This window comes from Xiphophorus couchianus, chromosome 19 (genome assembly GCF_001444195.1).
Source record: "Xiphophorus couchianus chromosome 19, X_couchianus-1.0, whole genome shotgun sequence".
Classification (NCBI taxonomy): domain Eukaryota; kingdom Metazoa; phylum Chordata; class Actinopteri; order Cyprinodontiformes; family Poeciliidae; genus Xiphophorus; species Xiphophorus couchianus.
The window spans coordinates 23,280,521-23,295,851 of NC_040246.1; the positions used below are offsets into that span (position 1 = coordinate 23,280,521).

Genomic DNA, 15,331 nt, shown 5'->3' on the forward strand with positions numbered 1-15,331 from the left:
AAGCGAACTTTTTGTTTTTCATGCTGTCAGATTTTTAATGAGTCCTGCAGTTTCTGCACAAATTTATAGTAAAAAGTAAAAATAATATTCTGTCTATTTGCCCAGTGGCTGAAACATGGCGGCAGATAAAACGTTTAAAACTGAGACCCTCAGCTGCTCTTCTGATGGTGAAGGAGAAGAAAAGATAAATTCCTCATCATGGGACTAAAAACCTTCATTTATTCTCTTTATTGTCATTTTTCTTGCTTTAACTTTCCACTTCTGTTGTATTTCATCCAGGACTGTTTGAGTGGAGGAGCCTGACCCAGTTAGGTTGTTTAAATAAATTATTATTGCCTCTTGGTGGAGCTTAATTAAAAGCTCTGTTAAACCCAGGAGAGCTCATTACAACAACCACAACATTTTCTGTCATTTTATTCTCTCATTTGTTTTCATTGTTTTCTGCATCAGTTTGATCAATAATAATAATTTCTAGTTCACATTATGCTTCAGCTAACGCTAACGTTAGCCTCTACAGTCCAGATTTCTAGCGAAGCTCCTGAAGCTTTGCTCAGATTAACAGATTAATAATATAAATATCTTTGTTGTTCAGCTCATAAAAGTATTTATTCTATAATTTAGCCATTAAATGAGTTCCTGAACTGAAAATGTTTTTTAGCTACATGGTTTTCGATGTGATTGATTACAGACTAAAAGATTAATCAGGCAGTTTCCTAAATATGTTTTTTAACTGAACACGTCCAAGTTTGTCTCTTTATGTTTTCACTGACTGTAATCTTTACTCATTTCCATCTACACTCAGTGTACAGAACTTGACATCAAAGCCTCATGAGGCTAGAAGCATCTTGACCTCTGACCCTGTGGACCATTTGGAGCTTGCGACCTTTGACCCACCGAGGGTCTGAGTGAGGATCAGCCATGCTGCTTTCTGTCTGGATTTATCTGCAGATCAGCAGGAGGATCTCTGGGGGTCACGGGGTCAGCGTCAGGCTGCGCCCCCTACAGGTTGACGGTTGTGGCTCTTTGGAAACGACTTGAAATGAAAAGTTCTGCTTTTCTGTTTGGGTTAATGAAGCACATGTGAACTCTGTCCTATTTTGGTGATGTAGTGAGATCCACCATGTTGGATCAAAATGGCTTCACACCAACCATAAAATAATATTTCATTTCTTATCCTTTGATGTCTGTAAGGAACTTAGTTTTTATGAGGTCACATCCTGATTGCAGTAATATTTACTGTAATATTCAGTAAATTACAATGAGTTCAGATTAAAAGTATCTTTTGAAAATAACATCCTAAAAGCTTCCTAAGCCAATATTTCTGTATTAAAAATGAAAAAAAAATGATGCACCAGTAAATGGTCATAAAATGGTTTCCTTACATTTAAAAAAACAAAGCAGGAAGTGATGGAGATCTGTAGAGATCTATGTCCAGTAGATCTCCACAGATCTATAGATCGATAGATAGATCAAACTTTTATTTCTGAAGGAAGACGGAGGAGTGAATGTAACCGTATGCAGATTTATAAACCAGGAGGAAATACTGAGAAACATGAAACGTATTCAGTGTAAAAACTCATCTGTGAGCTTCCAGGTTACATTTACAGCGTAAATCTCGTGAATTGGCTCCATTTTGAATGAAGCTGCTCTCCAGCTGCACCTCAGATGTCCTTGATGCTTTTAAAACAAGCAGAGGAACCACTTCAGTCAAGAATCTTCAGCGTCTCTCATGTAAACACTCTGAAAGTAACGCTACGGCAGAGAAATTGTTTGTTGAAGATTCTATAACCTGATAGCCGCTGATGGATGCACTCTGTTGTGTTTTGGAGAACGGTGCTGTGATGTGATGCTGGACCAGAACCATGAATCAGGCACTTACCCCCCGGCCTTCTCCGGTTTCTGTTTCTCCTCCCTTTGCAGTCAGACTCATAATCCTGATGAGCGCATTCATAACCTGGTCTGAAATCGATACTGGAGTGGTGTACATGTGTCTCCATATGCTGCACGCTTAATGAGTTTGGACCAAACTGCCGTCTCAGAGTGGGAGGAGGCTTTACGGGCATCAGCGCTCCGCTCCAATCGGGCTGACCTTCATAGTCAGCTCAGGTTCCTGCAGGTCAGGCTCTGCTGTAAATCATGTGGCTGCGAATGGATTCAGTCCAATCTGGTTAAATCCAGCAGGAGTCGTGATGGAAGATGAGCTGCTAGAGAAGATCAGCATGATGGGAGAATGAGCATTAATGTGGGAATGTTTTATTTAACTGAATGTGTTCGTGTGCATCAGTCATTAGATTACTGTTAGATTTAACAAAGTTAGTTCATGTTTTGGGCTAAAGTTTAGTTTATGTTTGCACATTGAGGAAAAAGCCGTAATGCTTCAAAAGTCAAACTGCTGGGCTTTAACTCGGCAAACTGTCGGACAGGAAACAAACATTTATAGCATGAAAAGATTTAAAGCAAGAGAAGCTTCAAGCTAGCAGTTCTCTACATAAAAACAATACAACAAAATACAAAGACAGAGTAAAATAGAAGATTAATAGCTGACAAGTTTTGCCCCAAGACTTTTTCCCAGGAATCCTGGATAAAGATCCAACAAGCAGCCAGTTAACTAACCGTAACCTTTGATCTTCTGATGGTTTTATGTCTTAATTATGTCTCATTCCTTTAATATCCATATTTTGATTTAAATTAACTAAACATTTTTAAGATGGAAGGATGTTGGCAGTAGATGTCATGTAAATTTAAAATGTTTTAATTTGGTTAAACTGATTTTTAAATGTCTGGATGTTTCGACTGCAGAGCCATGAGTCTGGAGACTCTCATCGACTTTCATTTACTGGGGTGTGTGTGTATGTGTGTTGGGGTGTGTGTGTGTGTTTAGCGTTGCTCAGTGCAGCAGCCTCATAGTCTTTATTTAATTAGTGCACTAATTCTGGTGTATTTAGGCAGCTGATGACCCCTGTTGTTTGAGTGGATGAACCCATTAGCTGATGCTTGAGGTTCTCTGCGATGGACAGAGAGAAGCTGCAGCATCAGAGCATCTTAGCATCTTAGCATCTTAGCATCTTAGCATTGGAGCATCTTAGCATCTTAGCATTGGAGCATCAGAGCATCAGAGCATCTTAGCATCTTAGCATCTTAGCATTGGAGCATCAGAGCATCTCCAGCCTGCATTAGATGCTCCAAGGCTCATGTCTGAAAGTCTGAAACAGAAGATATTCTCACTGGAAACCATTTTAGAAACTTATATCTAATAACTAATCTAATCTGTTGAGGAAAATGAATGCTGCTCCTGGATTGGCTGCTCATCAAACATCAGCCAATTAGAATGTAGAGCAGCATTGCACCTGGTTATTTCAAACTGACTCCTCCTTTGCAGAGAACTGCACCTAAAATCAAAAAAGAAAACAATATTTTTATGCCCTTCAATCCATCACTCCTTAACTGTATTGGACAAAACTTATTTATCCAAAATTAAACTCAAATCTGACATCAAAAGGAACATAAAGTTCAAAACCTTGAGGGGAAAATCCACGACTGCAGCAGGAAAATCCTCCATTTAGTCATTTAATAAATCCCAAAAACAAAGCGTGTGTCTAGTTAAGAGCCATCAGGAGCAGGAAAAGTGAACAAAGTGCTTCAGTGGTGGCTGCAGCTTCAAAAGAGTGACAGAGCGACTTGCTCCAAGCGTTGAACCACCAACTCGTCCCGCCGGTTTCCCCGGAGACCTGGATGCAGCTCAGATCAGTTTCAATACAGTCTGTGTGGCGAATCCATCAGAGCTGTCCGGGGACGCGAGTCCTTCATCAGTGTGCAAGCCAGGGGTGAAACAGCTTTCTGTGTGTGTGTGTGTGTGTGTGTGTGTGTGTGTGTGTGTGTGTGTGTGTGTGTGGTGTGTGTGGTGTGTGTGTGTAGGGTTGGGATTTCTGGGGAACTCAGTAGACAGCTTTCAAAGAAACATATAAATCCGGCTCCTCTCGTGTGAAACAGAATCACATTTTTCACACCACTACAAACAGAGCTTAATTTGTCTTCCTACCCATAATCCCTTTGGTTAATTCACCGTTGCATTTGATCCCAGCAGGGCGGAAAGTCAAGTCTCTCTCAGAGTAACCTGAGTTACTGTCACTGAGCTCGGTTCTGCCGGGATGCTAACTTTCCCAGCATCCTGTGTTCTGGATCCGTTCACGGTTTGCGTGAAACAGGAAGTAGTGAACCCGATTCCGCACCTCCCACCCCTGTTTTCCTTTCACACCTCAGCACTCATTTTAATTAGCCTCTCTCTGATCTCTCTTTTCTCTCGCTCTCTGATAACTCTCTCTCTCATTTCCTTCCCATTTCTTCTCTCACTCTCGTTGACGCTCATCAGAGTCATTTGTCAGTAATTAATGAGCTGATATCTGCTTGGGAGAGGCAGGGGTCACTGTGAGGACGGCCCCATGACTCATTCTGTCTCTGCTCTCAGAGAAACGGGAGTGGTACGACCTCCAACAGGGCAGCCGCTTTTAGTCCAGTAATTACATAAAGAAAGGAAAAGCACTGAAAGATGATGCAGTAAGAGGTATTAATTTAATAATGAGATATTATAAATGTTTCAGACAAAAGAAGAATCACAAATTCAGGTTTAATAGGGGAGCTGGAGCTCAGTGATGAGAGCTTTAGTTAAACAGTTCATCTTTTTATTTGCTTCCATCTTGATTAAATAATTAATGTGACCAGCAGCAGGTGCAGAGATAAAAACGATCAGCTCTAGCCGGCTGATGGTTGGATCATTGGCGTTGAATCAACTGAGAGATTTTGGAGGAAATTATTCTCCGTCTAATGTTAGGCCTAATTAATGCTGATCATTTTATTACAGGCTCACATTTTTAATCTCCAGTTTGGAACAAACTATTTTCTGGAAGTTTTATATTTAACATTAATCTTCAGTTCTACGGTAAATAAATTCAGTTTTTCAGAGGTTATTAACTCCTCTTGGTTCTAAACAAAATGCTAAAAGAAACTATTACCAGGACATTATTGTGTGTTTTCAATTTGCCTTTTTGCTTCACACTATATTTATTATTCTGCCTCATTTTTAAAGGAGGTTTGACTAAAGTTCAATCAGACAGAGTTTTGCTCTCATTTTGTTTCTCGATGTTCTTCACTGCATCAGTGGGACCTTGGATTTATTCAGCCTTTATTTTCTCGTGTCCTTCAATGTTTTTATTTATACACTAACCCTGTTCACTAATTAGCTACAAGTATTTCTACCAATCAAAGAATTTCAAGGACTTTATGCTGATGTGGGATTTATGATCTAAGTCAACTCGTTAGTTCTTAGAAATGCTCAGAAAAGTTCTTTATGTGGAAATATGTCCTTAAAGCAGCAGTTTGTTCCCTGATGCACATCGTCTGGCTGAGTGAGATCAGAAAAGCTCTGATTTCACCAGAAACAAACCTGCAGCAGCTCAGGATTCAGAGAAGCAACTCCCAACATGCCTGGTCTGGTTTTATCACGCTGGAAGGATTTCACAAGACTCTAAAAACATTCCACTGGTTCACCATTCCTGGGCCTAGTCAAAGCCCAGATCTTGGTGAGGTTGAGAGTGGCACAAACTTTAACCCTAAATCCGATGTCAGAGATGGTTAATGGCTGCAAGATGCTCACTTTGGTGAAATTCTATTAATTAACCAAAAGAATCAAAATCACACCAACTTCAGTGAAGTCTTCTGTTCTGTCTACCTGTCCAGGTGTCCGACCAGGTGAGGATGCTAATCATGGAGAGGCTGTTGTTCTGCGTGATCCTGGCGGTTTCCATGGCGGTGCGGGCACAGATCTGTCCGAAGCGCTGCGTCTGCCAGATCCTGTCACCGAACCTGGCGACGCTCTGCGCCAAGAAGGGTCTACTGTTTGTGCCGCCAAACATCGACAGGCACACGGTGGAGCTGCGGCTGGCCGACAACTTCGTCACAAGGTGATGACTGCATGAGAGACGGCAAGATCAGTCCGCGAGGTCTGTGCGGTGCCGGGCGGTCCAGTTACTTTGGTCAGGGCCCATGGACCTGCGCCGCTCTGAGATACTGTAACAACCAGACAGAAAAACAAAAACTTCTCCTGTTGGAAGTTTTCTAAGACAGAAACCTTCATCTTCAACCCTCAGACACGTCACCATGTTGCTTCTTACAACTACAGTCTGACTGGCTGAAGTCCGTCTGTGAATATCAGCTTTTAAGGCTTGGATTTTATGTCTGGACTTTGACTGGACCATTCTAACTCATGGATCCAAACCAGTCCATTATTCATCCCACATATGAAAGTGGCTCATTCACTTTGCCCACTGCATGTCTGCCAATCAGGCCAGAGAGAGTTTTCTGTCCTCTGATCATATATTCAGTGAACAGCAGTAATATGAATAATCCCTGTAAGACAAGTGGAAGATAAATTGAGTCCTTTAGTGTGAAGAGAAACAAAACTGGGTGCAGAGACATTAATCTACAGCATCACGAGGCGCCAGAATCTTCTGGTGAATATAAATCAATTTTGGAGTAGAAGGCAGAGATGGCATGATTGTGGGAACAAACTCAGCGTCCACAGGATGCAAACAAACCCGTTTGGGTAGAAGAGTGTCTTCCAGGCCCTGGAGGAACTCATGGTTGGTTCAGAGTCACTGGAGCAGCTCAAAGCGTCTCCAGATGGCAGAGAATGACAGAGAAAACGTCGTGCCTGCAGATTTCTGAAGGATAACTTGTGTGAAACCTCTTCTGTATGAAAGAGGTTTCCACTCTTCCCTCCTTTAAGTTTTCTGTGCATTTGAACCTCATTGTAGGAGTTAAACATTCAGCAGACAGATGGTTTAATGGGGAAGTTTGGTCAACAGCTCTGCTGGGTTGATGTTATCCAAAACGCTGCATGAGGTTTGATGTTTAATGACTCTCAACTGGTTTGTGTCAACAGCGTGAAAAGGAAAGACTTTGCAAACATGACGCGGCTGGTGGACCTGACATTATCCAGAAACACCATCTCATACATCACACCTCATGCCTTTACAGATTTAGAAAATCTCCGAGCGCTTCACCTCAACAGGTAAGACGTCAACAACGAGCAGTGGAGAGTGCGCTGGCGGTGAAAAGGCTTGGATTATTCCGTCTATGTTGTTTGTGTTGCAGTAACCGTCTGACGAGGATAGGCAACGACACGTTCAGCGGGATGTCAAAGCTTCACCACCTGATCCTCAACAACAACCAGCTGGTTCTGATCCATCAGGGAGCGTTCAACGACCTGCTGGCGCTGGAGGAGCTGGACCTCAGCTACAATAACCTGGACTCTATTCCCTGGGAGGCCATTCAGGTCGGCGCTGAACAATCAGGCTAAGATTAAAGTCAATTATGGAGAAATGAAACACTCCTTTTTAATCTTTCATATTCTATTTCTAAAAAGATGGTACTTTTACTATGAAAATTGGGAATAACGTATAAAAATGTGGTTTCATTTCTCCACCTCCCTCCATCGCTAACCTTGTCATGCTTAGCAACAATGAAACATCTCTAGTGAAAGCTAAGGAAATTTAAAAATATGTATTTTTCTCTTCTTTATGCAGAGAATGACAAGCCTTCATACGCTGAGCTTAGACCACAACATGCTGGAATACATTCCAGAAGGAACCTTCTCCCTTCTGCAGAAACTCAACCGGCTGGACGTCACCTCCAATAAACTGCAGAAGCTCCCACCAGACCCCCTGTTTCAGCGGGCGCAGGTACGTCACAGAAACAGCTTCTACCCAAAATCACCAGCAGCCAGAAACCAGTTTGTGTTGATTTCTAAAACAGAATCTGTTTAAAATGTTCAGTTTAACATTTGCAGGAGCAGAAGAGCCTCAACATTGTCAGAACATTGTCTCCAGTTTCCTTCTTACAGATTTCTTTGGTTTTGCTTTTTGACATTTAAATGTTTCTGGTCGTTGATCTTCCAGGTTCTAGCCACATCAGGGGAGATGACTCCCTCGTCGTTCGCGCTGTCGTTTGGAGGAAATCCTCTCCACTGTAACTGTGAGTTACTGTGGCTGAGGAGGCTGAAGAGGGAGGACGACCTGGAGACCTGCGCCACGCCTGAGCACCTGGCCGGCCGGTACTTCTGGTCCATCTCTGAGGAGGAGTTCCTCTGTGAGCCGCCGCTCATCACCAGATTCTCCCATGAGATGAGAGTCCTGGAAGGACAGAGAGTCGCTCTCAGGTACCAGCTCTGGACCCGTGAAGAGGGTCCTGCTGTCAGAGTGACTGAATTGCACATCAGAAACTTTGTCCAAAAACTGCAGTTTCAACAATCTTCTGTCAGAAATGTTGGCTTGGATTGTAGCCTGTACTGACTCCAGATTTGGTTCCTTTAAAACTGGTCTATTTGCAATTTTCACGTTCAAATTGTGAGAGTGTGTGTTGCATGAAGATCATAAATGATCTTCATGCAACTAGAAATGATTTATAGATTATTATTGAAAGACGTTTCCTGTTTTCTCCATCAAGAAGTTGGAGAAAACATTTTCTTGATGTTCAGTCCCATCAAGTCCCAGAGGGAAAGCGATTCATCCGACACCGTTTTGCTTTTATTGCTCATGTTTGATCCACCTCGGCCTCATTCTGCTTCCTCTCTAATGAGCCCATTTGCTCTGGTTCTGTGTCATTAAAGGTGTAAGGCAAGAGGCGATCCAGAACCAGCCATTCACTGGATCTCTCCTGAAGGCAAACTGGTGTCCAACTCCTCCAGAACCTTGGTTTACAGCAACGGGACTCTGGACATCCTCATCAGCACTGTGAAAGACACGGGCTCCTTCACCTGCATCTCGTCCAACCCGGCCGGCGAAGCCCACCAGACCGTGGAGCTGGTCATAATCAAACTGCCTCACATCTCCAACAACACCAACAACATCCAAGAACCCGATCCGGGTTCGTCAGACATTTCCACGTCGGCCCGAGGCGGCGCCAACGGCAGCAACGTGACGGGCGACGTGAAGGGCGGCGTGGACAAGCGGGTGGTGACGGCCGAGGCCAGGTCGTCCACCGCGCTCATCAAGTTCAACTTCCAGAGGAACATTCCCGGCATCAGGATGTTCCAGATCCAGTACAACGGCAGCCAGGATGACTCGCTGGTTTACAGGTGAGACGACGGCACCGTCAGGAGGGCGGGAAGCTTTACTCTCTGGAAACCCAGCCAGTCTGAGGCTCTCAGGTTACACTAGATTGGATGTAACTTTAATGTTAACACTGGAAAACATGAAGAAAGTTGGATTTTAAATGTACTGAAGCTTAGGGAGATAATCAGGCTTCCTGGACGTACATTTAATTTCAAGAAGCATTGTTACAGCAAAGGAATAATCCACTGAAAACAAATGACCTTCTAATAAACATAGAAACACAGAAAGTGGCGTGAGAACCTGACACATGGTCTGGTATTCATAAAAACAATTATCTGCCACGGCAATTACAAAATATTTCTCTTTTCGGAAAGTTTCCATCCACATGAACACGTACAACTACAGAAATGTGCGTTGCTTTAAACAGCCAAACCCCTAGGGGGCAGTGTAGGGCACACTGCTAAAACCTGTCAACCAATCAGAGTGCTTCAAAACAACCTGTCAGGTTTGACAGATAAAGGGTGAACTATTTTAAAACAGCGTATTAAAATATAAAGTTATTAAAACAAAAGACAATGATGATCAAAGTCAGTATGTGGAAATATTGCTGCATTATTTTTCAGACTGTAATGCACAGGACCAGAAATCTGCATTTTCCAAAGTACACACAAACACAAATATGGAGTTTTCTCAAATTTCTTTGGTCATGTTTTATGAATAATTGTTTTTGATAATATCCAGAGTTTTTGTGTGGATGACAGAACGAAACGCATAAAAGTTACATTATAATATTTGTTCCCCAGATATCTCTCTACATGTGGACAAAAAAATGAAGACACGTTTTAAAAATGGCTCCTGCAGGGTAGAACTGAGTGAAGTTCAAAGACACAAACACTGAATAAATAAAAGGCCCGAAAAATGAAAAAGAGAAGAAAAATATTTAGATGAGAAATCTGAAATTTGAAAAACAAGCAGTAAGGAAGAACATGCTTTGCAAAGTCTGCATCCAGCTGAGAAGTGAGTTGATGAGTAGATCTGTCACCATAACAACTGTTGCTCAGCGATTAATTGTCTCACAAATTATTGCGATAAACAATAAAATATTTTGAAGACCTTTTTAAACTGATGTTATGGTAATGACATAATAATGCAAACATAATAATGCTGCCAAAAATAAATACACTTTATTTTCAAAAGGACATTTAACACTGGAAAATAAACACAAAAACTAAAAGAAAATGGACTCAGTCTGTTAACAAAAATCCACATAATAAAAACTAAACAACATAAAACCAAAGTGGAAATAAAAACTACATTCAACCAAAAGAGTGCAGATTATGGAGTCTGTCTGCTATATTATCTTCAATAATCATTAGATTTAGATAAATAGATGAAAACATCTGACCAGCTGATAGTTCACTAAACCCGAGTTCAGCTTTTTTTCATCCAGTCATCAATAGGAGCAGAAAAAGGCAGAAGAAACCATAAAATCAATAAATTAAAATAAGGTTGATCATTTTCATCTGCCATGGAATTAATTGACTTATTGATTATCAGGCCTATTATAAAATTCTGATTTTAACTTTGGTCTCCAGCTGGACGGACTCGACACTTTCCATACGCTCAGAATCACGCAGATCAAATCCGTCTGCAGGGAAAATGATGCTGCAGCTAAATATTTGCTCAGGTGAAATGAGGAGATTAACAAACACAAAGAGCCTCTGCAGGGAAAAACGCCAGAAATGATCTGCTTCCCATCAAGGCTGCAGCAACACGACTTATCGCTACGCGTCTCCATAAGAACCGGGTCGCCGTAACGAGAGATCCGAACCAAAGACCAGCAGATCCTGAGCAGCATCCAGTTAACGAGCAGGAAACATTTAGAGACGAATCCACAGCGATTATCTGCCATGCATGTTATTTTTAATCTGTGTTCATAATTCATCAGCTATTAACCCTTTCAGTGAAACTTTCATGGAGACGATGGCGACTCAGGGATTATTTATCCTCCATCTTGTAAAGATTCAGTCTCTTACATTAGGAGAGCCTCCTCTTCCTCCTCTTCCTCTTTCTCTTCTTCCTCCTCTTCCTCTTTTTCCTCCTCTTCCTCTTCCTCCTCTCTCTCTTCTTCCTCCTCTTCCTCTTTTTCCTCCTCTTCCTCTTCCTCCTCTCTCTCTTCTTCCTCCTCTTCCTCTTTTACCTCCTCTTCCTCCTCTCTCTCCTCTTCCTCTTCTTCCTCTTGCTGACGTTTCAAACCTCCAAATTTTCAGCAAATGTTTTGGATTTTTGTTTTTGGTTATGGAAAATAACTAATCCTTTTATGGCTTTCCTAAATTATTTTGATGAAAACTCCGCTGGAATCCTTGTGAATGAATATTTAGGGAATTTATGGAGTAAAATTACAGTCAAAAATAATTAACAGCAATAATTTCACTTATTTAGCCTGTCAGAAAAAACCGGTTAATTTGAAAGTCAATTTGAACATGTTATTAGTTCATTTATAAATGTCATTTTAGTTGCTAATAAAGCTGATATAAGAACTTATATTAGAACTTATTTTAGCTCACTTGAAGAATTTCTTTTCAGGGATAAATCTGCTTGGTCCGCTTCTTGGGATCCAATCTTAGCAATTAGTAGCTAAAGATTACTAACTACATATTTAGCTTGAAGCTGACATTTTAGTTGGTTAAATATTTAGCTTCACACTAAATATTTAGTGTGTTATTTAGCTTGAAGCTAAATGTTTTGATTGCTATGTGACTATTTAGTTTGACATTTACTAATCTATGAATTACTTGCTGAAAACTTGTCAGTTATTTTATCATTTGTGTTGGAAACAACTAAAGAATCTATTTGTTGACAGCTATCTGATGACATGTAGCCTAACATCTCATCAGATGCCTTTGGTTCTGGTCGGAAGGACCCCGACCAGAACCCGACCCGACCAGAACCAAAGGCAGGGGAAACTCTGCTTTAGCTAAATAATCTGGCAAATATCAGCAGGATTGCTAACAGTTTATTTACTGATCCTATAAATAAGCAACTTAATGACTGAAACCGAAGTTTTGATTGAAGTATTAGTATATTTCTATAATATCTCTATAATACATCTATAATCTGTCTATATCCTGTAATATTTCTGTAATATTTCTATAATATCTCCCAGCTGCTGCTCAGTGGTGCAGAGAAACGTCTGCATTTCTCTCCTCTCTGCGCTAATCCCTCTCTGCTCCGTCTCTCTGCAGCTTTCTCGTCTTTTTCCTCAATAAGAAATCATTTGTGTGTATTTTGCATTTCTCTTGTCTTTAGATAGCAGATTGATTGCCATTCCACTCCTCTGTCAGCACAAAGAAGCATCTTATAGATCACTACACAAACAGAGAGCAGGGACTGAGCAGGAAAACTGGAGCAGAGAGAAAAACAGTAAACTGGAATATAAGCAGGACGACAGCGAGGCAAAGTGCTGGAACATGGAGGGAAGGAGACTAATAGAGGGGGGAAATCTGGCCCTGTTGTTGCCAACAAGACGCTTATTTTTCAGGTTCAGTGAGAGTTTATTGATCTGCCACACATTGACATTCTCTCCCTCCTCAGCATTATTCTGCTGAGAGTGGGAGGAGTTCAATATGTTTCCAACTAACTATGAATTTGATCCGTTTGCTCAAAGCCTTCAGAGAAGCCGTCATGCAGACCTGTGAGCCGCGGCTGAGCTGTGTTGGTTGTGATGGTTGGCTTTGCAGTGAAGCCTGATGAGAAACCCGAGCGGCCTCCTTCCTTGGCAGGGTCAGAGGTCGGCTGCAGAGCAGCGGCTCACCGGGACGCTGGGCTTGACTCAGACACATGGGAGAGCGGCGGCAGGGTACGGCTGCAGCGCCGCTGTTTTAACACTCGTCTTCAGGATTGTGTTTCCACCCAGAGCTGGGCCGGCTGCCCAGTCGGTCACACAGAACAGCAAGCAGGTCAATACAAAAGTAAAACGCAGAACTTTGCCTCATTAAACTTCCATTTAAGAAGAGCTAATCTACACAGAAGCTCCAGTTAACAGTCCAGAACATGTCAATCTTTACCGCACAAACAAACAAGGAGTGTTGACCTAAAAGCTAGTGCCAATCAAAGATACAAACTAAAGATGGCGTACGGCTGATTTCCATCTCAACCAGGTTTTGCTTTAACTGGTTCAGCACCTGCCAGCTCATTTCCAGCTTTACAGGCTGGAAACTGCTGACTTTTATTCATCATCAGGGAATCAGTGGCAGAAGTTTCACAGCCGTTCTTTACATTCAGGTGACAGACGGGTTAATCAGACGGGATGTTAAAGGCTTCGTATGAATAATGGATCAGCTTCATGGCCTTCATGGCAGCATCACTGCAGCTGCAAACGAAGCCGTTTCCATTTCAGCGAGGAGCAGAAACACAACATTAAGAAAAAGGATCGAATGTTTCCCTGGTCCACAATCAGAACAATCAAATACGTCCAGACAGAAATGATCCTTCCTCTTTCATTCTGCTCTGATTGTCGTCGGCTCTCTTTTTTCCCAAATCTTCCTCCAGCAGATCCATCAAGCCACAGGGGCCGGTTGCCATTTCCTAAGTCAGTAAAGAAACGTTACACATCAGGCGAATTGTGTGACCATTTTTTAAAATAATGCTGCTCAACAGGCGCCTGAGGAATGGCGCCAAGCTTTAAGAAAAGGGCCCACGTTCCCTTCCTTTAACTAGCAGGACGTAGTTCATGCTGCAGCGCTCCCTGGGGCCGGGACAACACTCAGCTCAGCTGTGCTCAGAGCATGAAAAATCAGGCCCATTTATTCTGCTGCAATGTTCCAATTCTGATTTTATAGTACAATAAACATGCAGAAAACCCAGCATTATTTTTACTGCTAGCCAGGAAGACTAGGAGCCAAACAGGGGTGAGGAATGGAAAGAACAAAAAGATTGATATGCCTCGTTAAAGTTTGATAAAACATGACAATATATAAGTAGACAGGAAATATATTTTGTTATATGGTTTTCAGAATCATTTCCAGCAGAAGATGAATGTGCAGCAGTTAGAAAATGTAGATGCAATAAAGGTGTGAGAGTTTTCAGAGATAATATATGGAAGCAGAGATGAGTTAGCTGTAAGGGGCAGATGGAGGCCTGCAGCTGAAACACCTGCTAATATCTGCCACAGGTTTAACTCTGACATCTGCTGCTGCTGCTGCTTTAAGGAGACCAGCCCAAGTTCAGACGACCTTCCCTCTTCATTTAAAACGCCCAGACATTAAAAGGTCTCTGCTGCTTTTTCTGAATTTATATTAAACATAACTCATTTATGCTTCGCCACACCTGGTTTAGAGAGCAGCCATTACGCTCCACAGTCATGTGATCAAAACACATCAGACTTTAACTATTAAAATAGTTTATTTTAAATCTGTGTTTTGAAGGATGTTTGCATTGGTTGGACATAAACATTACAGTTACAGTAAAAAGTACAGTTACATTCTAGGGTTTAAAATTCAAAGATTTTTATTTTCATAATTATACATGTTTGACATAAATAATATCATAACCATCTAAAGAAAATACATTTTAAAAACCCTCCTAAACTGTGTTGTGAAGTAGATCTTAATATACAAAATAAACACAAACTCTGAGTTTTCTGCCTGAAAGTGACGGCCGGATGTTTCCAGCCGGTCTGGAGGCTGTGAGCCCGTAGCGCGGCGCTGCGCCGGGTTAGCCACATTAACTATGAGGTCAGCAGTAATGGGGCGAGCGATGAGGAAGCATTAATCCTCCTCACTTTGTGCTTGGAAATCAGCTATTCCCAACCAGGCTGATTGGATTTGCTCCTAGCTTGAATGTCATGTGTAATTGTTTAATTACTTACATGTTTAGAAAGATTAAAGAGAAGAAAATTAGATTCAAAAGCTGCTGAGGGAAATGATTTATGGGATTACTGCAGTAAAATTCACTAGAAAGGCAGAAGGTAAAGTTAGCATCTCTAAGAGGTACAGCGCAAAGCCAAGTTTTTAAAACCAATAACAGATTGTTAAAGTTATTTATCTGGGGAAGCTTCTTCATGTTTGAGGCTGTTTAATTTAGAGCAGTTTGCTCCGTAGCAGAAGCGCTCGCCAGAAGCACTGAATAGTTTTTCACCAATAATTGGACAACCTACTTTCAGAAATCTGTGGCCCATATTTTGGTTTCTCCTCCAGTGGAGGAATACTGGGGAATGATTTGCA

The 15,331-nt window shown here is 41.7% G+C and overlaps 1 protein-coding gene across 2 annotated transcripts in view; it reads left to right on the forward strand.

The window, feature by feature from the left end:
- lrfn5a (leucine rich repeat and fibronectin type III domain containing 5a) overlaps window positions 1-15,331 on the forward strand; it is an 83,074-nt gene that overhangs the window by 58,309 nt on the left and 9,434 nt on the right. For both annotated transcript variants that reach the window (XM_028001156.1, XM_028001157.1), the window contains 6 exons: window positions 5,734-5,957; window positions 6,938-7,066; window positions 7,150-7,330; window positions 7,581-7,736; window positions 7,953-8,212; window positions 8,663-9,130. In XM_028001156.1, the coding sequence (XP_027856957.1) occupies window positions 5,752-5,957; window positions 6,938-7,066; window positions 7,150-7,330; window positions 7,581-7,736; window positions 7,953-8,212; window positions 8,663-9,130 (1,400 nt within the window). In that variant the 5' untranslated portion in view covers window positions 5,734-5,751. The remainder of the gene's footprint in view (window positions 1-5,733; window positions 5,958-6,937; window positions 7,067-7,149; window positions 7,331-7,580; window positions 7,737-7,952; window positions 8,213-8,662; window positions 9,131-15,331) is intronic.